The sequence below is a fragment of the Drosophila suzukii genome, chromosome 2L (assembly GCF_043229965.1).
Source record: "Drosophila suzukii chromosome 2L, CBGP_Dsuzu_IsoJpt1.0, whole genome shotgun sequence".
In the NCBI taxonomy this organism is placed as follows: domain Eukaryota; kingdom Metazoa; phylum Arthropoda; class Insecta; order Diptera; family Drosophilidae; genus Drosophila; species Drosophila suzukii.
Window position 1 is genome coordinate 16,059,339 of NC_092080.1, and position 27,258 is coordinate 16,086,596.

General features: G+C 38.4%; 4 protein-coding genes across 4 annotated transcripts; 3 read left to right on the forward strand and 1 right to left on the reverse strand.

Moving 5' to 3' along the window:
- Positions 1–8,340: 8,340 nt before the first annotated feature.
- LOC108014538 (uncharacterized) lies at positions 8,341–9,081 on the forward strand. Its single transcript, XM_017080720.4, has one exon. The coding sequence runs from the start codon at positions 8,341–8,343 to the stop codon at positions 9,079–9,081; it is 741 nt and encodes a 246-aa protein (XP_016936209.4).
- Positions 9,082–14,643: 5,562 nt separating this feature from the next.
- Positions 14,644–16,169, reverse strand: LOC108008839 (uncharacterized). Its single transcript, XM_017072748.4, has one exon. It carries the CDS (start codon positions 16,167–16,169, stop codon positions 14,778–14,780), a length of 1,392 nt encoding a protein of 463 aa, XP_016928237.3. The 3' UTR covers positions 14,644–14,777.
- A 4,888-nt stretch (positions 16,170–21,057) lies between these two features.
- LOC108012296 (uncharacterized) lies at positions 21,058–21,761 on the forward strand. The gene has a single exon (XM_017077601.3). It carries the CDS (start codon positions 21,065–21,067, stop codon positions 21,740–21,742), a length of 678 nt encoding a protein of 225 aa, XP_016933090.3. The 5' UTR covers positions 21,058–21,064; the 3' UTR covers positions 21,743–21,761.
- Positions 21,762–24,691: 2,930 nt separating this feature from the next.
- On the forward strand, positions 24,692–26,610 carry LOC108011216 (uncharacterized). The gene has a single exon (XM_017076312.3). The coding sequence runs from the start codon at positions 24,721–24,723 to the stop codon at positions 26,560–26,562; it is 1,842 nt and encodes a 613-aa protein (XP_016931801.3). The 5' UTR covers positions 24,692–24,720; the 3' UTR covers positions 26,563–26,610.
- Positions 26,611–27,258: the final 648 nt, after the last annotated feature.

Here is a 27,258-nt window from a genome sequence, read left to right on the forward strand (position 1 = left end):
GTCACAGGTTTTCGCGGTTTGTGGGCGTTAAAGTGGGCGTGGCAAACTTTTTTTTAGGTCAATCGATAGGTATTGATGAGAACATTACATTTCAGTTAAAATTTTTATTCTAGCATCAAAACTGTAGGAGCCACAGTTTTGGGCGGTTTGTGGGCGTTAGAGTGGGCGTGGCAGTCTACTGAAACAAACTTGCGCTGCGTAAGAAGCTCAGGAATCTGCACGCCAAATCTCAATAGCCTAGCTCTCATAGTTTCCGAGATCTCAGCGTTCATCCGGACAGACGGACAGACGGACAGACGGACAGACAGACAGACGGACAGACGGACATGGCTAGATCGACTCGGCTAGTGATCCTGATCAAGAATATATATACTTTATGGGGTCGGAAACGCTTCCTTCTGCCTGTTACATACTTTCCGACGAATCTAGTATACCCTTTTACTCTACGAGTAACGGGTATAACAATTAAGGGAAGAACAATTAATATAAGATAAAGAACGGCCTTCCATTTAATAAAATTTTTACAAATTTGTAAGTATCAAAATGTTAACAAATGAAAAAATGTATTATTCGATGTTAATATAAACATCAAATAAATAACCCAACCTACATGCAAATATCGGTTATATAAACCCCTTGTTGCCGCTTAAAAAACCTATGCAGAGCTCTAAACACTAAAGCTATAGCTTCAAAATTCATAGCAATTATTTTTTAGGTGGTAATGATTTCTGCTTAAAATTAAATTTTAGCTTAAGTGACCTAAATCAGTTCCTAAAAAATCCAATTGTTTTTGTAACCATAAAATGTAAGAACATTCTTACTAGATTCTTTTAAGTATTAATGCCATGCGTAGGAAACAAAATTGTACAAAATCCAAAGTGCGCATCTTAAGGTTGGCCAAACATTGTTTTTACTAGAGGGTGTTATTAGTGGGTTAAATCTTTTTACTTTTTGTATGCTGTTTTAATGGAGCTTAGCTCCACTGTACTTGCATCACGGCCCACAGCTTGTTCTCATTTGTCTTTGGAATGGCCTGGTCGTTCGCTTTTGTTTTACGTCTCGCCCTTGCCCAACCGCCTCCTCCGCCCCCTGAAACCCCCCGGAAAACGCCCTGGAAAACCCCCTGCACCCCCCGCTGCAGACACAGATAAACGCAGGCATCCGTCAGTTTTTAATATTTTCCATTTGTTTTTCACTTGTTATTTATTGGCCCACTCGGCGCTCCCTCGATTCCCAGTCCGTCCTCATCCCCCAGATCTTTGGGAGCCCGCCTTTCTAGTTGACAAGCACTTGTCACTGACTGGGGCAAAATTAGCATGTGTTCCCTGGACCTCAGCCCCCCCTGCGCCCTACCCCTACGCCCATGTTGCCACTGCGGTTGCAAGTTGCAAGTTGCTCCACGGGCAACTTTATTTGCTGCGAATATTTTTTGTCGCTCGGTTGCAATTAATAAAAAGTTGGCGCTGTTGTTGCATCTCGCTGCTGTTTCATGTTGTTAATATTGTGTAAATTAATGTTCGATGCAGGAATGCGGACGTTGCACAAATACACATCGTACACATGCCTGCGATCCCTGCAACATGTTGCCGCTGCCCCAAACTGGCCGCCGTCTGCCTTCGAGAAGTTTTTATTGAAGTATAACATTAAATTTGGCATTTCCACATGCAGAATTTAGCACATAAAACCGCACTTTTTTCGTTCACATTTCACTGCTCTTCTTGAATGAGGGAAAGATCATGGTGGGCATTGAATCGTAGATGATTAAGTGGGGGCAGAAAAGGCGGAATGACATGACTTCATAGTCTCTTAGTCTTTCCATGAATTACATTCTTTTTAAAAAATATTAAATGAGTGTTCATGTAGTTGCATGATATGGTATAGTTTAAATGATATGATGTGATATAGTTTAATGAAATACTAAAAATGGAATTTAGGTTTAATATATTCAAAAAGTGTATTCCGGAATATTAGTAATATGTAAGCGAACAATAATTTTTCTGTTGCTGTTACTAATCAGTTACTTAAAGAACCATTTAAAATTATCCGAAAAACAAAGTATAGTTATTATAAGAAAAGACAACACAATTCAATTTGAATAAAATCAAAATTGTATAAAATATTTCCAAGTATTACAATGTCCTTTGGATTTACCGATTAGTAATATAAAGAACCATATAAAATGATACCAAAACCAAAATATAATTATTATAAGTAAAATACATTACAATTTTATTTTTTATAAGAAACTTATAACTGTGATTTCTGTGTTTTTGTGTTTCCATTTATTATATTGCTCTTTGAATCTATTTCAAAAACATTCTAAATTATTCCACGGTTTTCAATATAAAGCTCCAAGTATTTTTATGCATTCCAAAGTCAACTGTTCTATATTATTCTTAATAATCCCACGAGATCCACCACAGTCAGTTGTCTATCCAACGGGGCTCGTGTAAACTTTAAACAGACTGACAGTTGAACATGCCAAGAGCATTTCCCACATAACACATGTTACCGTTCTATTTGAATTTTGGAGAGGCGAGCTGAAAAAAAATCAAGGCACTAAAATAAATATCATGCCAATTTAACATAATGATTTATTAGTTTATTTATCTTTCAAATATTTCCCTCCTTAGCGAAGATCTTTCACAACAGAGAAGAAAGCCGGGGCAAGCAACCCACGCAGCAAATCCGCGGTGTCAACGGAAAATGTCTTCGAACCATTTGACCAGGCCAGAATGTGGCGATGATGATGATGATGCAGCTGCTGGATGCCGCTGACTGGGGTCCAATTTATGGATGTGCGGACAGAGATATTGACGAATGCCGTTGGTCCCGATCCCGAACTCGAACCCGAACCCGTACACCCCAAACACCCCGAACAACCCGATCCCGATCCCAAATCCGATTCTGAATCAGTATCCGAAATGCGGAAATTCAGAGGCGTGGGCGGCGGGCACTTCTTGGACATTTCGAACGCCTCTTCTTTCTGGGCCAAGAGTTATGTTAATTGTTGACACGTCAATTTGAATCACGACTTACACTTGTCTCGCTCGCATGCGTGGCATTAATTTACGGCTTGTCGGGTGAAAATCGCAATTATCATTTTTTATTATGATTTAATAGCGGCACTGCCGAAAAAATAAAGCACAGCAAGCAACCTTCCACTTATACGTATATTCCAAAATCACGTATCCACATTTTTTTTTTATAATTTTTATTAATTTTCACGCCTCATCGGCAAATATTTTACGATGATGGAAGCGTTCTTTTCACTCGCCCGTAATTGTTGTCGCTAAGAACAACAAGTTAATTAATTTGGCTAAATGAATTCTCTTAATGGGGTACAACATGTTTAATGGGATTTTCGGCGCTTTTGTCAAAAAGATCTCAACTCGTTGAAAAGACCAAGAAAGATTGGAAGACAGAAGACAAAAATGAAAAAGAGGAAGTCATGCAAGAGATGCTCTTTATTCAAAATAAATAATAAATTCCTTTTTTCAGAGTCGTGTTATGTGATCAATTTATTTAATTGGGTATAAGTAATACACCCAGCTTTTAATACCTTTTAAGATCCACTCGCTAAAAGAGCATTTCAACTTCTGCTAATTTGCACACATCGCATTCTAATTTTTGCCACAAACTGTCAAAATGACAACTGTCAAATAATTTCAGCTGCGAGCAAATGTTGCAACTCATTAAGCAAAACGACCAAAATCGAAACCAGCTACAACAACGACCAGAACCAGAACGTCCAACAAAAAGTTGTCTCTAATTAGAAATAAATCGAAAATGTTTGCCATTCGTAGAATGTTTTGATGGCAATGCTCCTCAAATTCAAAAGCCATTTCCATTTCGGTCGATTTTTCTTTTTGTTTCGCTTGCTGGCAGACAATTTTCAAAATATCAAGTGTCAAATTTTTGCAGCAGAATGTAACTCATATTTACCATGACATATACGAATATTTACCCAGAGGGTGAAAAGTGGGTTGGATATATGTTTGGGATGTGGGGTTTTTGGAAGGGCAGTTAGGCCCTGCCATTTACTCTGTGCTGACAATTTTTTGACACAGCTGAAAAATCTGCACAAATTTGGATTCCTCTTTTTTTTTTGGGTTCTAAAATAGCAATTCCGTTGTTTGTCACATCGAGGACTTTTCATTTTGGGGCCTTCTATTTTTGTTTTGTCACACGGGTGGGCGTGGCACATGTAATTACGGACGACACTTCATTGTTTACCCCTTCACTGCGGCCCCCTTTTGGTTCAAGGCCACTTATGGGGGTAGAAAACTGGTGTTTTTGCTGAGGGGACTTCGTTTTTAATTCGACATTTCATCTGGGTTTATTTCGACGTGAGTATGAGTGGGTAATTGTACGTACATCGAAGGAAAAAACCCAATGCAAACAATGTTCTTGATTTCTGACTTTATGCAAAAATTTTGTATTGTGAAACTTCACATACCCTTTTTTAGATATTTAAAGGCTAGACAATATAAGCTTTTTGTTATTATTATACCTGTTACTCGAATTGAGTTCGTTGAAAAGTAAAAGAAGTAACCGTTACCGACCCTAGCAGTATCTTTATTCCTGATCAGAGTTAATCTAGCTGTAAAAAATCACCTATTTTATCAGAGGGTAAAAATACGTGATTCCAAAATAGTTTTCAAAAGTTAGAAAATTTTGAAAGTTTTTAAAAATTTAACCATATTTTATTTTTTTTATAAGATTTTAAACTCAAAATCCTTTTGCTTTGGTCGTAGACTATAAAATGTACACCCAAATTATTTTGTTTTGTACACAGAGAAAATTCTGACGTTCTCTTCTGAGTTGAAAATGTTCTTAAAAATATAACGACATTTTTAAGTTGAAAATGTTTTTATTTTGCTCGAACAAAGTTGAATTGGCGGTTTTTAAGTACATTGTATGTACAAATAAACTATTAGTTCAGTCCTTAGTGTATACTTATCAAATAGTGGTTAAATAAACTCAATTTAACATTTCTCTTCTCACCATTTCGTTCTTATATTGATACCAAAATGAACTTACACGGTTTTTAAGAACGAATGTTCTCAATTCAAGAAAAATGTGCTCAATGCAAGAACAAATTTCTTGGATAGTTTTCTCTGTGTAATTATTTAAATGTTAAAATAGAGAGATAGATTTCTTTGTACTAAAATATGGTTTCCTCCATTAGCTATGTTCAACTTAACCCAACATTTGCTATACTTTTCTTGCCAATATATATATATTATTTTAACTGAAGTAAAATCCGCTGAATAGTTGTTGCCTTCCAGTTGCCAGTTCCAGCTGGCCAACCCCCGACTTCGAAACATTCCAACACTTTTCAGTTCGGGTCAACCCGGTTGTGTGGAAATCCTTTGGCTCCTCGGATGCTCGACGCTCGAAGCTCGGCGCTCGTCAAGTGTTTGGCCCCGTTGTTTGTTTTGATGGAAGCCACCCGATGTCCTTACAACCCGCCTCCCTTTCCCGGGAAAATCCCTACCCCCACCACCACCCTCTTCACCGCTGGATAAAGAAAAGTTTTGTGTGCGCACAACACCCACAAAAGTGTCCCCGATTTTCCATCTCGCTCGCTGCCGCTGTCCATTATCCTTGTGGCGCATGTTTGTCTTTCATCATTTTTTTGCTCCTCTTGTTTTTCCTCTGTGTGTCTCGTTGTTTTTTTTTTGGTGTGTGTGGAATTTATGTTTTTTATGCTTTGCTTTTCATCTATTTTCCTACATTTTCTGCTGACCGCAGAGGGGGTGGGAAAACTACGAGCACAGGAGCCATCCTTGTTGTTGTCCTGTGGCCACTTTTACTACGTTCACAGCTCGACCAGCATGTCCTCCTTGCCCTGAAGTTTTCCACTCAGCCCGCTCGCATTCCTGTCTATCTGTTGGTTTTCCCCCAGTTTTCCCCCAGTTTTTTCCCACTTTTCCCTCCATTTTCCCACTTTCATTCCATCTCCATCTCTGTCTCCGTCCGTCTATCGGTTGGCGGACATTTTTCTTATTTGCAATAAATTTGGTTATGAATGTTCTCGGTCTGCCCTCGTTGCTTTTCCTGGGAATTGTACATAATTTTCACAATTTTGATGTTAACTTGAAAATTTACGATACGTTATTTTGAAATGATGGTTGGCCAGTCCAAGCCAAATGGCCGGGTCCTTCTGCTGCCAGGAATACTTTCAACCGAAACTCCACATCTATTCGTATCTATCGCCTTGGTCTACCCAACCATGTCGGGCATTAAAAATTCATTTTTACGATTTCAGTTTTTCGGATTTAAGCAAAACACTTTCGGTTGGCTTTGTTCAGACTGGGGAAAAATAAACGGAATTGGTAAAAAAGTACGGATTTAGGTTGTCACCTAATCCAGCGTGTTATATAGAACTAAATAAGGCAGATGTTTGATATTGGATATATATTTAAACCTCTGCTTAAAATTATTGAACTACCTGTCCTCTATAAGAAATATAAAATAATAAATCTTAATATGATACTAAACTAGAAAGGACGAAACTAGAAAATATCAAAATGCCAGACAAAAGGGTATAGGTTATTTATAAAGAATTTATAACAGCTCTTAAAAACTACAACCCAAATTTGTATTTTCCAAATAAATATAAAATAAAACAGAATCTATGTCAAAAATGCACGGGTTATTTTTAAAGAAATTATAACAGCTCTTGAAAATGGAATACCTACATTAAGTGTTCCAAATTCAGAAATTTCAGAAAATCAAGTTAAATATTTGCTCTTGTCTTCCCATAAGAATATTCAAAGCAAACAACTTAATGTTTGGCTTGCGCTATATTAATCATCTTTAATATATTTCCTAATAAATTAAAAAGAAGCTCGCCAACTTGCTTACGTATCCAGAATTGTGGACCCAGAGATAGATAGAATGTGATCGCCAGGCAGACCATTTCCTATCCGCAACTTTTGCAGTCATTTATAACATACACTAAACCGTAAATATAAATATTTATGGATTTGCGATACAAGTTCGTAGCCCAAATTGTTGCAGATCGACACAAAGTGCTCTAATTTACGTCAATTTTCGGCATGAAGACGAAACGAAGAAAAACTAAACGCACAGTTGGTAAAGAAATATGTAACTGTCTGGAAATCGGGGGGCAGGACCTTTGTGTCCGAGGCTCCGCAAACGAAATAAAATTAATTTATGAAAACTATTTGCGCAGGACGACGATAACGACAGTCGATTCGATTCGGGTCCACCCCAATCTGCAGGCGACACTCGTCCATTGTCCTGCTCGATGGATAGACACGCGCTCGTCATAATTCTGTATAATCTATGTACGATTTGAGTAAAAACAAAGGAAAGCCCGACCGTAAATTTCACATTTTATGTGCCCGGCCACTCTGGTCTTCGGTCCTTCGTCCTCTGGTCCTTGGAGCCATTCGGCGAGCTGGCTATCATTAGGAGAAATAAAATATGCTACTGCTTTCACTTTGCGAGTCCTCCGTTTTGGTCATGTCCTGCGGAATGTCAAACAAACGAGCCAACCATCAACTTTATGGGCAAATAACACAAATTACACAAGCCAAAAACAAGAGAAACACCAGAAAATTGGCTACAAACACAAGCATATCCTGTCAAATTTCGTTAGGGAAAGGTTTAACAAATGTTCTAGATGCGTTGCTCAAGATAATTTGGAACATTTTTACTTGGCCAAAGAACAAAGACTTGTATGTGGACATTCTTAGGAGTTAGTGGAACAGGTTGGGAATGGTAAGCCAAATGGGATTTTGATTAAAGCTAGTCTAATAACATTTCAGTAAAACCTATATTTATTTATTGTAGGAGGTACCGAAAAAGAAGATAAAGTATTAATATTTTATCTGGTAATTTGACTTTAAAGGGTTAGTTTTATTCTTTGTATCCATAGATACAGACCTTGCTTATTTTTTGATCCGAAAAGTATTGAAAAGTATATGTATTATGTATTTTATTCCATCTGTTTGTTTTTTACTGATACAATTTTTTTTCTATCCACCCCACAACTAAATTCTGGATCCGCCACTGGCAAGAACGAATGAATTTTGATCTCATGTCTTAGTTCGATTTTCAAATGAGAATATAACTTTAAAAGTTTTTGTTAAAAGTAGACTGTGACTTCAGCGTTTGACTATTTGCCTGGGCTATGAACGTTTAACACTCATTCATCGAAAATCCTCTGTTTAGTAAGGTCGTGATTTGCAACTAAATTTTGGTGCTTTTTACACAGTTCCATTTTTATTCTATATTATATATTCTAATACTCCAAACAACACATTTTTTTGCTATCAAAATTGATTGTAAAGCGTTATCGAAGTAATGGATTCCGCCGATTGCAGCTCGGAATCAGACCTAAGTTCGTGGTCAAACTCTTCTGTGGGCGATGGGCCAACTGCCAGTAGCTGCACACTGCAAGCCTGCCCCTCGAAGGGGTGTAATGTAGACTGCTGCGGAGGAGACCCCCAACGTCCTCCGTATAAAAGGGTCATGCCGGAGGATCGGCGGTACGGAGTCGTAGTGAGCAACGAGGAGAATCCCTGTTGCTGCGAGTTTACTTGCGTACTTCAGTTCCTGCTGAAATCCTTCCACAGGGTTAAGGAGGAAGTGAGCTATCTGCGCTTCAGCGAGTGCACCTCGGTGGCGAAATTCGACTGCAACTTGCTGATCGTCGGCGAGGACGATTATACGAAGGACTGGCTGATTAACCAGACCAGAGCGATCTGCCCACCCTTCAAAGTCACCTCTTTTATCCGACACTTTGAACTAATCAAAGTGTCTTTCGTGATTCCAAAGGTGGTGGACGCTCGTCTCTGCCGCATATTTTACCTCTTTGAGAAGCAGAACTGTGGATTGGACACTGGCAAGTGGTGTGTGGTGAAACAATCCCCCCTGGATGAATGCAGTGAGGAGTACCAATCGAAGGTGGTGTACCCCGATGCGGAGAACGTCGAGATACTGGCCTACATAGACGAAGAGAGCGTGGACATAATCAAGAATAAATGCTCGAAGATCTGCTACCTATTATTCCATCTGCCGGTGGACTTTTGTCCAAAGGTCTAGCCCATCCGAATGACTTCGTTCGAAAGCGTTATCAATCATTTCCGATTTATAATTTTGTAATCAATGTATCAAGAGCCTTGTCAATAGAACACAACGGCACTGCAGGCAAATGGCTTCTAATTTGTAAAAGTTGCATTTTTTAAGGAAAATATTGAACTAAAAAATTAATGATATTCATGGGATGAAAACTAAGTAAGGATTTTTCAGAAAGTAAATAAATTTGTGAATCTTTTATTTAATTTTTTTTAAATGTTTTAGTTCTTTTAAAATTTTGAAACCATTGAAATCGAGACCACTTTGACTTGGTTTTAAAAAGGTATCAGGAAAGAATGCAAGTACGGACATAAATTAGTCAATATAAAAATAGATGATTGAAGAATGGGCAGTTCTGCTAATATATTTTTAGCGATTCTGTTCTTTTAGCTCATCATATTTAAATGTGATTCCGCAAGGCAACTGTTGCTGTCATTTTGGGTATAATTCCCCGATCCCTCTTTTTGTCAGCCCTGCCATTTAGCAACTGTGACAGCCAGAGAACCCCACGTTGATGTAATTTTCGCCTTCCTGCCAAATGTCCAAAAATATCAAGCCAAGACCAATTATGAATAGAACAATTAATCTCTAATTATGCCTGAATATCTGTCGGGCGAATTATTAGCGAGAATGAAATGAAAATCAACGCGAAGACGAAGACGAGCATGGAGGAAAAGGAGGGAGGGACTGAGGAAGACTGAGATCTCGAGATCGTGCTGACGACCCCACAGATCATATCTCGGGTAGTGCCCAGTCCCCCTCTTCGGGAACCCCCTGCTCCATACGATACGATTGCGATCCTCTGGGGCCTTGGGCCTTGGGCCTCGGATATTCGCCTGCTGATCGGATTATGACAACCAACGACACAACACATCGCAGGGCAAGAAAGTTTTCTTTTGGCTGACGACGCCAACAGATGCAAACGGATGCCGCATCTTGATCGCCACTTTTGATTCGGATTAAGTGAAAATTCATTAGATAATTTCAGGCGGTGTCGCATCTTGATGGAGAGGCCGTGAGGTGTACTACCGCACACTGTCTCATCTCGCATCTTCCATCTCCCATCGCAATCATCGCCGGCTAAGTATGCCAATTAGTTAATATTAGCTGCGATTAAAATCGGCTAGGAGCCTGTCGCCACGATTAATGTCAGGAAGTCGACTGACGTAAGCCGCCAACATAGTATATTCAATCGATTCGAGCATTGTAAGCTCATTAAATGAGCAACATAGTTGCCAATACTTCCGTTCCTCCATCGATCAAGGGTAATCTCGGCTGACAATGCTGGGAATATTTTTGAGTGTTAATTAGATCGACACTCAATCGGGTTTAGGAAAACATTGCTGTTAAGGATAATAAAATACAAATTAAATTCATTCTGTTTTTAAATAAATTATCTTATTTTTTAACAATGAGAAAACAGTATGACATTAAATTTAGGAAATCTCACCTTAAAAATATTACCCTAAATATAATATAATTTGGAGTATTATTCTCATTATAATTATTATATTAGTTCAATATTTCAAGATCATTATCGATTTTGAGGCAGATCAGAGAGATGGTGCGCAGTAGACAACTTATAAAGCATTTTATGATAATTTATAATTTTAAACGGTGGGAAAAGCTTCCTTCTACTTGTGTCATACTTTTATATACATACTATAAATTTGGATTGATTAATGTAAAACACATCGCAAATACAATCGAAATAATAAGTACACATTATTTTATTTTCCACTAAATACTAAGCAGACTTTTTCTGTTCTTTTACCACAGTTATTTTCTCTGAGTGCATGCCAAATCAACTGCAAAGACGAAAGATAAATACGCCTCTGACTCAAATAAAGATGCAAATGACTCCGAGTCCAGTCCGGCTGCAATAAAAATGCCCTCATACCGGCTGACAGACTCGTCGGCTGCCAGCACGTAGACAAACAATGCAGCCAAAGGATGTGGGCCAGGACTCTGGATGCTGGATGCTGGACTTCTGGACATCTGAACTCCTGGGTCCTGTGTGATCAAGGCAGACAAGTGGAGTCCATTAAAACACTAACGTCACGTCGGGCGCCGAATGATGGATGTGGCCTAAGGACGAAGACAAGAGTGCAGGCGAAAAAGGCGGCCAAAAAGCGGGAGCCGAAAGGATAACAGGTCCTGACGGGCTGCACCAACTGGACAGTCCATGGATGAATACCAATCAGAGAAACAATTGGCAAGCCATCCTTCGTCCTTCGTCCTTTGCACTCCATCCAACAAGCCCCCAACAAACAGGATGTGATGGCAATTTAAGGCAGACAGCAGACAGTCGCTCAAAATGGGTTTTTCTCCGGGGCTTTTCCATCTGCTTTTCGCCATGGTGGCGAAGGGGGCGTGGCAAACGCACCGCCGCCTCCGGGGGCAACAACTGCAACATGGCCAATTGTCCGTGTGAGTGTGTGTGGATGTATGGGTGACCGGAAGTGAGGAAGTGCGCCCCTTTTGCATCGCCATCATGAAGTCATTCACTCAATTTATCGTTTGATGAATGTCCTGGCAGATAGTCCTGGATCCTGGATCCCGGATCCTGGATAGTCACCCCTCCACGCCCACTTTTGGGGGCGTTGATGTCGGGACACACACACGTTTAATGGCCATTTGAGCAGTTGATAAACGTTTCGCTCGTTTGCGTTGATGAAATGTTGTCGTTGCTGTCCTTGTCGTCCTTGTTTTGGCTGCATTGTTTATTTATACCCCAGCATATGGATCATATGGAGCTCATGGCGCCCATCCACATCCCCATCCTTCAGTTCCGTTTAGTTTTTGCGCTTGTTTCTAATTGTTTTTGTTTGTTTAGCTCGTCATGCGACGCTTTTTTTGATTTATGACTCTGGCATCTGAGCTCTTTTTTTGGCGCTTCAAAATTTGAGCCATGTCCTCGATGCAATGGCATAGGTCTGATGACAATGACACTATTATGATGTCACTGTCTGACAGGCGACACACTCGTTCGCAGTGCGAAATGGTCCTTCATCGTGGTTTATGGTCTTGTTTTCGACCAACTGAGGACATTGTTTACGAGTAGTGGCAATTCCCCAATTTAGATGTGTGCAATTTCAGTTAGAATGGAAATATTTCATACTTTCTTTCCTATTTATTACACTTTTTATACTATATAAACAATTCAAGCAATATTTCTTTGAATCGATTTGTAGTAAGATCTGTGTTTTATCACATACACTTTTTGCTTATAAAGATTTAAAATTATCTTAAATGGTCTATAATTAATTTTATTGTTAGATCTATTAAAATGGACTCTTTTAACAGCCAACATAAGTTTTTATTTGTTTTTCCAAGTTTACAAAATTATAAAATAAACAAGGGAGAACGCTATAGTCGAGTACCTTGACTATCAGATACCCGTTACTCAGCTAAATGGAGATATGCAAGCAGCAAACCGAGATTAAAATGCGCCACCTACCGGCGGTATACAGATTTAAGCGTTATGGGCGTTAGAGTGGGCGTGGCAAATTTTTTTTTATCTAGCATGAAAATTGTGGGCGTCACAGGGTTTTGCGGTTTGTGGGCGTTAAAGTGGGCGTGGCAAACTTTTTTTTGGGTCAATCGATAGGTATTGATGAGAACATTACATTTCAGTTAAAATTTTCTATCTAGCATCAAAACTGTAGGAGCCACAGTTTTGGGCGGTTTGTGGGCGTTAGAGTGGGCGTGGCAGTCTGCCTAGCTCCCATAGTTTCCGAGATCTCAGCGTTCATCCGGACAGACGGACAGACGGACAGACGGTCAGACGGACAGACGGACATGGCTAGATCGACTCGGCTAGTGATCCTGATCAAGAATATATATACTTTATGGGGTCGGAAACGCTTCCTTCTGCCTGTTTCATACTTTCCGACGAATCTAGTATACCCTTTTACTCTACGAGTAACGGGTATAAAAACCAACGTATAATAATATATTTTTCAGATGGTCTATTCTATTGCTCTCATAATTATAGAATCCAAAATTTTTAAAGAAATGGTTAAGAACATATATAATTTTTTTATTTTCCACTTCAATTTGTTATATTATAATAAAAAGGACAATAATATTACACCATACTAAGTCGTACGTTACGATTCGTAACACAGATATCTTTTCAAACCGCTCCATTAAAGCAATTAATCAAATCGCGTAATTCTCGAAATATAAAAGCCATAATAAATATGTATGTTCATAAACAACAGATCACCATTTAAAAGAGCCAACTCCACAAAAAAAGCTTAGGGCTCAACGCACAACCACACAAATAGAACTATACAAATCGGGGCAGAAATGAAAGCCCACTATAAACTGCTGTTGGCTTTAAAACTGTAATAAAAATGCATTTACACCTCAACCAAAAAATATACATACATGAAGAAGCAACAAAAGTTGCATAAAAAAGCGCAACAAAAATATGGAATAGAATTGGAAAGGAGGGCCAGCACACAAAAACAAAGAACAGCAATCCAACACTAATAATTCGCTTTTATTGAGTGTTTCTGGTGCAATAAAAAACATTTCGGTTGGATTTCCCTTTTGCTGGTCGTAAAAAATTTTGGAATTTTATTGGCCAAAGAGAGAGAGCCAGGCGAAAAGCGAAAGATCATTTCGATATGCAGCGAACGGGTTGCACCGCACCGAATCGGTTCTCCCCTCGCCCAGCAGCCTATTAAAGAAACTTAACGAGCCAACAAATTACTACACGTCATAAAACTCAAATCACGAAAATATACCAAAACACGGTGCGTCTTGGCGACGTGGCGGTCTAAAAATAATACTCGTAGCGCCCTCGAAAGGCATAGGCACCCGACTTCCTCAGTTGGGGCCCCTCGGCCATCGGGTGTCATTATCAAAATGATTTAACAGCACAGTTGCGGTGGCTTAGGCAGATTTCCAATGCCACCGCTCGGGGAAAAGATTATTAGAGTGGGGATAGGATCGGGACCAAGATAGTTCCCGCTACTAATTAAAACTGTAAGTGAAATGTACCCTAATTTAATATAAACCTAATGATTTATTTAAAAACTAATCGATCATATCCTAACTCGATAAACTTAAATTTTCTCTAAAACATAATGCAGTTTTTATTTTAAAATATTTAAAAAAGATCAAGAAATATTTATTATTATTATAAACATATATACTTTGATTATAACAAGTCTTCACTTTAAGTTATATATTTTGCAAACAAAAATAATAAAAAGTTTAAATTAAATAAGAAATGAATTTTAAATTATGTAACACTTATTTTATATTCCATTTCTAATTTTATTTTAACAAATATTTAAGATTTATGTTGAATATTCTTAAAAATATAAAATCTTCTTAAAAAAAATTTTATATTTTAAACTTTACGTATACCATTATGTCAATTTTAAGGGGGAAACATAAAATAAACCTTTAAAAATCAGGATACCATTGTAATATCTTAATCAAACCTTTTAACTTTTTTATTCTTAGGTTTCTATATTGTAATGATGATTCCAAACTGTTTGTTTGTCATTTCTAGACCTCAAGTACCCCTAAATTTTCTATATTTATTAAATGTTTACCAGGACCTTTGATTATTTAGCTACATATTTTCATTAAGGAACGGAATTACAAAAATCCCGTGTTGGGGATAGTATGGCGACTACTGTCTATCTCCTGGTGTGTTTTTTACGAAACTTTGGATGGGTGTTCGATTTGGCATCGGGATCCGAGTCCGTGGATATCACCGTGCTTACTGAGGAGCGCTCCTTGGCCTTCTGCATCAGCTGCTCGATGGTGGAGCGCCGGTACCGACGGATGCTACCCTCGGTCACGTTGCCTGTGTCGTCCAACCGCTTTTGATGGGGATGTCGGCGCAACCAGGTCCATGGCTTCTCCCGGTCGAAAGGTTCGTGCAGGAGCACTGGAACCGGTGCCCCATAGTACAGTTTGTCTGTGTGCGCTTTGTGAATCGAATCCTCTTCGGGGCTTTTCTTCCTCTTCCTGATATGATGGGTTGAGCGTTTCTTAAACAGAGTTCTTGAAGCAGATGCCTTAACCCTCTCATAATAGGAATCGGAAATTCTCTTGACGATGACCTTATCATGCGAATATTGCGGTGGATTAGTAACAGTTCTACCCAAGTTAAGGTCTCTAATGGCGGTTATCAGATGGTCTGAATCGCGTGTCAAGTAGGTCTTCTCATTGAGCTGAATCAACAAGCTTTCGAGCCGCTTGAAACGCTCTGAAGTTAGCGAATCATCAAAAGACCAGTCTTCAGGCGTATAACTGGGAGCATCCCAGTCCGAGAAGTCAAGGCTAGACCCAAAAACATAACCAGGATCTCCGATGGTGGGCTCTACTTGTCCGATACTGAAATCGCTTCTGTTTATGGCTGCCCTCGCTTCCGAGTTTCTCAATCGCCTTTTGCCATTTTGCCGAGCGATGGAGTCCCTATCTATGCCAGCTCTCTTCGCTATGGAATCCTCATCAAGTGCCCCACGTTGGGCGCCAAAACTTGTGTCAAGCGGTTCCGGCTCTCTTTGGGAATCTTGTCTTAAAACCGCTTGTACGAGACGTAATAGCATCTTAAGTGAGTCCTTGTTATAGCGACTCCTCAAGTTTCCATGAATATCAAAGATTCTCATGAAATTATCACAGGCATAACAATTTACATAGGGAACTTTGCAAAAAACTCCGAGATTATCAGGCGGTTTTATAATCCGGGCAAAGTTCTGTAGGGTTAGCGAGTGCAGAAATTCGGATACCAAGTCGGGTGGACGATTCAGGGCTAAGGCCAGGGCTAAAATTATCCGCTGGTTGGTGAAGAACCAACGCTCCTTTGGCGACCTTGGAGGACATTGACATCCCATCTCCGTTAGGGCCAACAGGCGTCTCTGCTCCCCAGAGATATTGTCCCGCTGCAGTTTGAATGGTTTCTTCGGAGACTTTCTCGGCGAGGGCTTTCGCGTAGAGCGACATGCACAGGGCGCAAGTCGCTGGAAGCAAGAGCCGCTACCGAGAAGACTGCCCGCGAAGATTCCACTCCTCAGGCTGAACATTCTTGCTATTCCGTTTTTAATAAAAATATAGTTTCTCCAAATTTAAATACAACTGTCATGAGAAATTTTTAAATGGCATCTCAGAGCACACCCCATTAGGGAATTCTTCATCGGGAGTCTTCTGGCTATCAAATGCAATGCTTCTATGGGTCTATAGGACCCAGTTTGAGTGGCTGCAAGTCGGTAACCTCGGTGCAGGTCACGGGCAAGTCGTCGTCTTCATCTTCATCTTCTTGCGCTATATTCCAGGAATGCCCAATAGGGTTAAGGATCTTAAGCAGGACTTCAAGCGATACGGGGCGTAGAAAATGTCCGATCAGTCCGATCATATGATGGAGATTTCTCTCCATTTCCACAATAATGTTCCAGTCCGCTCTCCCCAGCGGAGTCACACCCTCCTCACAAATGGGCTGAGTCTTCTCCACGAACAAATTACTGCTCCTCAGCCAAGAATTGCCCTGCAAGAATTGCTCGACATAGCTAACGGTGCTCAGGTAGCCGGCATTCGGGATCCGTTGGGGAACCCGGCAAGCACAGGCCAGCAATCGAAAGAGACACCTGCCCGATTGGAAGACACTCTTCGCGAACTCCCTGCTCTTCATCGAGACCATTGCGAGCACCCGTGGGGATGTGACAACTTACAGGAATTTGAAAACTAGTACTTTGGAGGTAATAAAATGTGTCTAAGCAAAGAGTACTTAAAATTGTGACATTTATGTCAATGGATGTTGTAATTTTTTTTAAAATATAGGACTAAGTACTAAGGAATTTATACTAACCTTCATGGAATTTTCTTACGGACTCCATTTCAATATCTTTCAGCAACTTTATTAACTACTTGTTACTTTCAGTTTCCATCATATTAAACTTTTTGCAATATATACGGCACAAACAAATCGGAACGCAGATGAAATGTGCCAGCCGAATGGTTCAGATGAAGAAGAGCAAAGAAGAAGGGTCTAACGCGTGCTAAGTGTTAACCGAAAGATACTAACGCGTTATAAAAAATCCGAAACACCATTTCAAGTCGAAATCCAACTCACTTTTCGATCTATTTTTAGTCCTTTCCGTTCTTACTTTAAGAACATTTTGAGATTTTTGAGTTTCTGAGAACAAATTGAAATTGATTTAAGAACCACGTGATAAATGTGTAACATTTCGTTCTTGTTTTGAGAATTTTGGTTTAACCAAATTTTACAAACTCAACTTGATTCAATCACAAAAAGAACATTTTGAGCTCAAAAAATGCCGTTCTCATTTTAAGAACATTTTCAACTCAGATCAGAACGTCAGAATTCTCTCTGTGTACGTTTACTCTACAAAAAAATTTAATTTAAAACTTTCAAATCATGCAAAGAATATCTTAAATTTTATCAATTTAATTTAAATATAAAGAATACTTTCTATACTTATTTTATCTAAGTTTTGTTTATTCATTATACCCTTGCATTTTTTTTTGGGATTTCGGTTCAAATTTCGAAAAATTAAATATTTGTAATTAATGCTCCAGTAAGTGCATTAAAAGTAAAGTTTTTATTATTATTCTAATCAAAACATCATTTATTTTTTCCAAGAATCACAAATTCTAAATCACAACGAAATTTTGCAACCCCTTAACAATTTCTTGTCTTACATACAATGTAAGTGTTCTTATACCACTTCTAAATAAAAGGGTTTGATATTTAAGTTGTAAAATGCTTTTTAATATTTAAATAGATCGAAGTTAATGTTTTAATATTTTATATTATTATCGACTCCTTCGATCGAAAAAATCAGCGGTGTAATTCTCACCTGACCCCCAAAAGCAATGCAAGCACAATGGAAACGGAAGTGGAAAAAAGGGGGAAAGGAGTGCAGGATTATGGAAAGGGAGGGAAGGGTGAAACTAAAAAATAAACGTCAAGTTGAAGATAGCAAAAAAAAGCAAGACGGAATATGACAATACACACCCCCACCCCCGCCCACTTTTCTCATTGCGCTTCACTTTGCCACCAACAACAATTAACACGCACACACTCGCAAACAAACGCAGAAAGGTAAAAACAAAGAAAGCGCAAAAAGCGAAATAAATAAAGAGCGAAAAAGAAGCAAAAACCTTTAACTAGCCCACTTCTATTGGGTGCAAGAGCGAGATAGCGCATTGCGCCGCTGCTCGCCCGCAGGGGAAGTAGAAAACAAACCAAAAGAGTGGGAGAGAGCAAGAGGGAACGCTGTTTAAGGGGAAAAAGCGGGGCAATGGGAACGTCTGAAATGGAACTGCAGCTGTCTCTGCAAAAAGGGGAAATGAGAGAGCTGGGCGCTCTCTCTCTCTGATTGGAAACAGCGCTGCAAGAGAGAGAGTCGAATTGGGAGAAACAAAACCAGAATGAGAGAGAGAGCCGCGTGCTCTCCAACACAAACAAAACGCACAAAGCACACACACTCACACACTTGTAAACAGACTGCATGTGCAAAAATTGCCGGCAACTTTGCGCAGCGACGTCGGCAGAGGCGTCGACGCACGACCTCCACGGCACCTGCCCCACCCACTACCGCCCCCCACAACCCACCCACCAATAAAAAATATAAACAGTAAAAGGCTGTGTTGGTGAGCTATTTCAAAACAACCCAGCGAATTCAAACGGAAAGCTGTGAATGGTAAAGGAAACTTTAAGTTGCAAGGTCAAGACTTAAACAATGTATTTAGTTTTTATGTTTAAAATAAAAAATGCGGAAATTATAAAAAACTATTTGATTTAACAATTCGATTAAAAATAATTAATGTTCTGCTCGGACGTTTGGGTAGTTTTTTATAAACCATCATGTATCTTCTGGAAAAATCTGGCGAAGGTTAAAAAAGAACTATTTATCTATCTCATCGAACACTTTATATTGTATTTGTTTAGATATAGACGTGTTCATGTCTCTGTAAACTCATAGTTCTTACAAAAATTTGATCTCATAACCCCTTAGAACTTAATCCTACATAAATCCTACAGAAATTATTTACTAAGAAAACTGAAATAATTTGAAATGAGCAACTGAAATTTTATCGAAAGTAAGAATTGTAAATTTGTAAAACTCAGGTTACCACTCCTCACAAGATTTTACTTAATCTTAGAAAAAGTAATAAACAGTTTTGCTTTTAAAAGTGTTTATTGTAACGATTTTTAATGTCACTTCGATTTTTTTTACGAATTTTATATTTTTTTTTTTAGAGAAATGATTGCACTTTTGTTGATTGCGATTATGTACTTGAAAAATATTTTTCCTAAGGTATTAAAAGAGATTAAGAAAACAATAGATGTAAATAATGAGATTGACCATCATAAAATTATTATTATCATGGGCTAGTTTGAGGATTGTAATTTTGGTAATTTGTATTTGGAAATTTTAAACAGTTTTAGGCTAAGAATGTTGCTTACACATTTTTTTTTCCTAGATTTTACCCAATCCAAAAAACCATTAAAGAGTTAAAAAATATTAATTTATGCGTGTTTTTTGCTTTGATAAGATCACACCAGCCAAAGACCTGATAAAGAAGGTGTAAACGGCAGCCCAGCATTCCAGAATACAATTCTTTAGGCCAACAGATAGATCACAGATCGTTAGCGAATAGCTCATTGGATTTTATCGGGTCACGAATGAGATACGTCTTTGATCTGGGGCGTTTCCGAGATTATGCTTAACGATTTGCGGATGATTAACACCTTGGATATCCCGTTGCAAGTGCCGAGGATTATGAAAGCGGGAAGGGAAGTATTACGCACTTAGCATATAGTATATGTGGCTGATCCATCAGATCGCACCTGAGTTCGATAGAGTCGGTTGGTTCAAAGGTTTGCCGCCGCCACTGTGGGCAAACAAATAAACAAATTAGGAGCTCATTCGATCGCCAGAATTATGATGAGAATGAGAGCCAATCACGGATCTTTTTGAAGTTCCTTTGATTTGACCTGACCCACGGAAGCAGCCGCCTTTAATCTCCCATCCAACTAATGGCATCTACAATGGGTCCAGGTGAAAGACACTTCCGTGTCGGTTTCTTTGAGCCTCATAGTGGGTGGCAAACCACTGGAATTTACAATCCGAAAGTTCCAACCACTTCACGCCCTGCAACTAGACCTCTACCTCTACCATTGGCGCCTCCAAGTATTACTTATATTTATACCAGCTAATTTTTAATATTTTATTGACTCAGGGAATGGAAAACGCTTTGAACTCTCCACCATTCGAAATTCGTATCCCGCCCTGTGTTCTGGAGCTGGGAAATTTATGCATGTGGAGCCCCGAATACCTAGCTCATAAATTGTACGAAATTATGCGTAAATAAAGCAAAACCGGGTGTTCGGGGCCCACGGACCGTTTGATGTTGTCCGGTTCTTGTGGCTGGGTTCATCCCATCGATTTCGGTGGGAGTGTGTGGCGGGGTCGAAGGGCAACCTAAATCATATCTGGTATTTCCTCAGGAATCGGGGGAAAAAGTATCCATAAATAAAACATAGGAAGGATTTATCCGTCAGTGGAAATAGATTTCTTTTGATTTTTTCCACCGTTTCTAAAGGTATTATAATTTTGGACCATTTTTGTAAAGTGGTAAAGGCGACAAGGACAACCTCATTTGGCTCTGTGTCTTTAAGAGATTTTTAAAATTAATTTATAAAACAAATGTAATAAATATTTATTAATTTTCCTTCTTAAAACTTATTATGTGAATTTCCCTGTTATTGATCACTTTATCAGGGTGTTCTTACTCCCTAAATATTTCTGTGAAATAGACACATGTTTGACCTTTTATTTCGGTACTAAATTAATGTGACCAATAATAGTAATCCATCCACATACTGTCAGAATAAGCAAATCAAATTTCTCCAGATAAATAATACAAACATATTTAAAAACTAAAACCTCCTAAAATGAATGATTCACATGGTTATAAGAAAGAGTTGGAAGTGCGTTGGTTTTCAGAGCACTCAGATGATGAATGTTTACCACCTTACCGTGGTGGACCCAACGATTTAAAAGATTATCCACGTACCTCAACTATCTTTAAGGACAAAGATGCTAAAACTCATGAGCAAATCAATAATAAGGATACTGAAGAGCCTAGGAACACGTTTTGGATATCAGTAAGCGACTATGAGTTGGACAGGGCTTATATAGTATATCGCTTCTTTCACGACATCGGTAATATTGTGGCCAAAAACTTTACCAAAACGAACCGCATGTACTTGAAGTACTTTAGCTTGGTGGATTCCCAAATTGCATTGAGTTATAATGGCCAAAAGATTGGATATGGCGGCGATATTCGCGTTAAAGTCAAGGTGGAAAATCCCGTGACCGAAACTGCACTTATTGAAGCCCTGGAAAATGCTTCGGCGGATAATGGTACACCCACAGATAGTCAGAGAACAAGTACAATGACGGTTACTGTTAATGTGGAGGATGTTAAGGACGCGAATGAGGTAAATCCCCATCAACTGGAGATGGGAAAAACTGAGAAAGAAGAAGAGCAACCCGCAATTACACACAAAAAAGTCCGCTTAATGGAATGGTTTAGAGAAAAACTATCCTATGTTTTCTATTTTTATTAAATATTTCGGTTTTTCGGTTTCTTGAAATATTATAAATAAATATGTGTAAGTAACGTGGAGAAAAATGGTTTTGTTTTTAAAATTAAATGGGTGTTTTTTAAAAAGCTTTATAGTTTTCTTACAACTAAAGATATTTATTTCAAAAATATTAATAATATTCACAACAAAAGTTTTTAAATCAAATTGAATATACATTTAATGCCCAAAATTTCGCAGCAATATGTTCTTAAAATACTTATATAATAGTAAGGACATCTTCATAACACCTCTAATTCCAACTACCCGCATAATGGGTTCGTAAATATGTAGAACTTAACTTTGTTTGCGATACCTTTGCTAATTATTTGAATACTTTTGTTGGACTAATCAATGGCACACAATCATCCAACAACAATGTTCTGTGCTGATAAAATTAAATTCGCATTGTTCACGAAACGCATTTCTGGCATGGCACCGCGAACTCGGACCCTGGGTGCCATTATAGAATTTTTAATTACAATAAATCAATTTAAATAAAATGTAATTTTTCAATTTTATCAAATTGTCATTATGCGTAATTAATTCCTATGCACAAATGCATTTTAGTGCGACAACGCACAGCACGCCCAAAGTGGCGCCATCGCCATCTACCGCCGAGGGGCGGAACTACATGCAATATATTCTATAATATTCTATGCCCGATAACCGCCCCCGATTTTCCACGATATTATTCAGGGTGAGATTTGGCGCTGTGGCGTTGTTTGTGCATTTGTTTTGTCAAAAATAATGCTGCTTAATTATTATATTTGTAATTTATTTGCCCCGCAGTTATCGGATCCAAATGCTAAAAAGTATGCGCGGTGCTTTAATGCCACATTAATCCCGCACAACAAAAGCACCAATAAAACCAGATACAAAGGCAACAACAACTGCAACGAGGCCACAACAAACGCACTCAAAATGGGAATGACAGTAACAAACAACAAAAGCAATTCAAATGCAGCGCATAGAATGCATAATTAATTTTTATTTTGATGACAACGTCAACGCACCATCACCATCCAACCCATCCAGTCCACCCCAACACCACCCTAAAGCCACCCCAGCACCACCCCAAAGCCACCCATTTTTTGCCAAAAGCACTCCGTGGTGTTGCTCTTTGGCATGTCCACTGCAATTATATTGGATTGGATTTATTTGTGTATTTGTATGTACAAATGGGCCTATATAGTTATGTAAAATATCTGAACTGCCACTGCACGGGACATGAAAATGAGCGACAATTTCCATCGAATGGGAATTAGGAGTGCCCACTGTGGGATAGCTTATATCACATATTACTATTTTTACTCTAAAAATTAAAAAAAATTTAATAAGGTCAAGGCAAGCAATATATCTATACATTTAGGAAGTGCATAAAAATTTAATGAATGTTCCTTAAGGTAAATTTAGTGATATATATTGTAAGTGTCTAAAATAGTTATCTTAAAATTCATAAAATATATTTATAATTATAAAAATATATTCCAAACTTCTGGTAAATATTGTTAGTGTATGAATTTCTTTTATTTACATAGAATTAAAGAATACATGACATAAACAAAAAAGTGCACGATCTTAACTACGAAGGTAATTGATAATTTTCGTTAAGTTTTATTACGTTATAATCCTTAATATACTATTTTTGGGAAGTGAGTGAATTCTATTTACTAGAAAATAATATATATTTTTTAAAAGTGAGCATAGGACAATTTAATTTTTTTTAAAATTGCTTACTACATAAAGGAACGTCTAATACTTTAAAATTCACAACAAAGCCAACACATATTACCCAGATTTCAGCTTTCTACTCCATAACGCCAGCAATTTGTAAAATTCCGCCATGTTGACGCTTCTAACTGCATTTGCCCACACTGGCAATGGCTGGAAAAGCCAGCAAACTGCGTTTACCCACACTTGACCGCAGGAATAGGCGAAGAGGCGGCGAGGTGGGGACCAGCACATGTCAGGTTAAACACAAATTAACCTCATTTGACAAAACAAAGCGAACAGCGCTAAAATGGATAATTTGTTAAATAAATTGCTCGATTTTTATGCAAACCATTCAAATATTTGGTTGCTGGTATTTGTAAACTGCTTATTTGCATACGATGATAAATAAAAATGAGAAATAAAACTCTTTTGTTATGCTTTACCATAATCTCTATTGTTTTGTTAGGCCGTCGATAGATACAAATCCGTTTTATTTGTTTTTTTGGAAAATGTTGTTTAGTTTTTATGCCTTCTGCTGGTCATTTTTTACACCCCACGGCGCATTTTCCGGCTGTCGCCAATTACGCCAAATGCCCAAAAACACCTTCGCCCCCCGAAATTACACGCCGTTCCCAAACGAAATGTGAATGCAAATCCTCTAAAATTATTGCGTTCATTAAATTTTAAACAAAGGTGATTAGATTTTATAATTTAAATGGACAAACGCACACATTTACATGGCTAAGCCGAGCCGAAAAAAAGGTTTGACAGTACAGTTGTGCTCATTATTTATTTAGAACAATTGCAAAAATTATTTTGGAATGGTATTTGGTTATTTCCTTATTTATTAGTGGCTTTATTTTATTTTCTCCTTTTTTATTTTACAACCCTGCAGCTATCGAAATGTGGGATCAACAATTGCCAGCAAATTTGAGTTTATTTATTCTTTATTTTATTTATTCATGTCGCCATTTTCTAATCATTTTTGGCCATTTTAATTAATTTCTCCCATTCAGTTCAGGTATGGAAATAAATTTCGAAAACAATTGTAATTTTAGACGGCTTTGTCCGATATTATTAATTTAGTACCAGCATGTGTTTAATTATATATCACTTAATTGAAACTACAAAACTAAAATGCTATTTGATTACTTCTCTAACAGTAGGCCTGAAAAATAAAGTCTTTGAGAAAAATATTCATAATAAGTAAGATCTTGAAAAGGAAAAAATATTTGTCAATTGAAGAAATGGCTAAGATGCTAGTGCGAATGAAAGCATTGATGGTGCTCACCGGAATATTTTTTATGCTGTACTTTGGTCTTCAGCCACTAACGGAAATGGTTGAGAAAAAGCCCCTAGTTTCCTATCCTAAAGAAGTTGTGTTTGTCAATACCTCCGAATGTCATATAGCTGGACCTCTAAAATCAGCGGCTTTTAAGTGTGCAATTGAGCCTATAAACAAGATGCGATGCCGTAAGAAACAACTAACAATTGCGGTCACTAAAGGTGGTAACAATTTTCTGGTGACTCAAAATGTTGCCAAAGACTTGCACTGCAAATACTGGCTAAGGTCTGCCAGGGACTTAAAAAATGATAAGTACCTGGAAGAAGGACATTTCGATCTGGAAAGCAAGTCTAGCAAGGAGATAAAAATGGGAACTGGTCAACAAATAGTTCGCATCAAGTGCTTAGATAAATTTAATGAAACCAAATATCATGATGTTCAGTATTTCTTGCCGCCGCCTGATCCCGATTTAAAACCAGAAAAAAATCTTGGAAAATTATCCGTAATGGTGCTGGGTATAGATTCAATTTCCCACATGCACTTTTACCGATACTTTCCCTTCGTAAAGGGTTTCCTGCTAAATCTGCCGCACACCAAATTCTACGGCTATAGTCGAGTGGGTTTGGATGCTTATGCCAATTTAATGCCTTTACTGAGTGGTTTAAGTGCTAATGAAGTGGATCCAGAACTTTCAGCCAACGAAGAAGCTTTTCTCTGGCAAAACTTCAAGCTTGGAGGATATAGTACTGCCTATGGGGAGGATAATGCTCAAGGGATCCTAACCCATAAGAATGGGGAGTGGGGAAGTCCCAGGCAACCCATTGATTTCGATCTGACCCCTGTGATGATGGAGATAGACAATCATACGCGCTATAGTATAGATCTGAAAGAGATGATCCATTGCACGGCAGGACGAACTTATCAAGAGGTTTTCAAGGACTTTATCCTAAAACTGATACCACATATGCAAGAAAGCCCCTTTTTCTCATTTTTCTGGCAGTCGCAGGGTGTTCAGGAGTACTATGAATACGGTGGGCACTTGGATCTAACCTATATGCTGCTCTTGAAGAAGTTACTGGATTCCAATGTCCTAAACAATACCCTGATATTGCTAATGTCTGACCATGGTTTGAGGGCTGGAACTTATAGGATGAGTTTTCAGGGCATGAAGGAGGAATCACAGCCCCTGATGGTGGCCATATACCCCGAATGGCTGAAGGAGAAATACCCCCTGGCCATGGAGAATTTCGAGAAAAACGCCCATAGCCTGATCACACCGTACGATCTGCACGATACCCTGATGGATGTGTTAAGTCTGGATCTGCTGCAGGATGCCAGTATAGAGAGCCGAATGAAGTCATATCCCGCCAAGAAGATGCCAAGGGGCATTAGCCTCTTTCTACCGATTCCAGAGCACAGGAACTGCGATTTGGCCCACATACCATCGCTCTTTTGCTTCTGTCGCGATCTTACTGAAGTTCCCACTGATGATGGTCTGGTCCTTCGATGCAGCCGTTTTTTGGTGGAGTCCATCAATAAGTTGATCAAACCTTTCGAAAAGTGCCACCCGCTGAAACTCCAGATGGTTCTACAGGCTCACTTCCTGGACTTTGGTGAGGAGTCCTTTGTCTACGAGTTGAGGCTGAGGGTAAGGACGAGCCCAGGAAATGGTATATTTGAGGCCACCGTTCGTCTTTCGGACGTTCTACTGTTGACCAGCCCCATCAGTCGGGTCAACAACTATCTGAGCCAATCCTACTGCGTCAGCGATCCGGGACTCAAGCTATTTTGCTCCTGCATCTAAGAGGTTTTTAATAAAATCAAGTCACTCTAAACTCAGTTTCTCAACATTTTATTTAATTTAATAACTTATCTGGAGAATCTCGAGGGAGGATGGAATAAGAGTTTGATTTCAAACTTTAAGAAGACAAATTTTAAATGGTGTAGGGATAGTTGTATAATGTTTTCCACACAAACTTTTATGAAATTAGTATTTAATCATGCTTTTCTTTTTTAAATATTATTTACAAGACCCATTTTCACTTAATTTTAAAAACGTAAACATCTAAAAAAATTTTTTTTTTTTTAATTCTTAAAGCGTAGAGTTTAAACAATGATTTTGTATTATTTTTTAAGTTCGGTTAATAAAGTACTGAATAGAGTATCTCGTATTCAAAGAATTCAAGTCCCTCTTCTAGTATTGATTTCTATTTTGGGTACTGACAAATGTCATATGTTTTATGACACCCCGTGATCTTTGTTTATATGCTATGCAAACTTTATGACATTTTTTTTGGCCTTTCCTGCTTTGTCTCAAAGCAATATTAGATAGCTTTTTGGATTTCATAGTACGTTTAGTTAAAGCAAATTAATGTTTTTTATTTTATTGTATGGGTAAACATATATACTCATGTATTTACGATTTAAGACTTGCCCTACATATACACTTACAGCTTTTAAAGCCCATTATGCGATGTCAGGGGCAATTTAAGCTTATGCC

Coding starts and splice junctions, on each gene's coding strand:
- LOC108014538 (XM_017080720.4), top strand. CDS start 8,341: ATGGATTCCGCCGATTGCAGCTCGGAATCAGACCTAAGTTCGTGGTCA.
- LOC108008839 (XM_017072748.4), bottom strand. CDS start 16,169: ATGTTCAGCCTGAGGAGTGGAATCTTCGCGGGCAGTCTTCTCGGTAGC.
- LOC108012296 (XM_017077601.3), top strand. CDS start 21,065: ATGAATGATTCACATGGTTATAAGAAAGAGTTGGAAGTGCGTTGGTTT.
- LOC108011216 (XM_017076312.3), top strand. CDS start 24,721: ATGGCTAAGATGCTAGTGCGAATGAAAGCATTGATGGTGCTCACCGGA.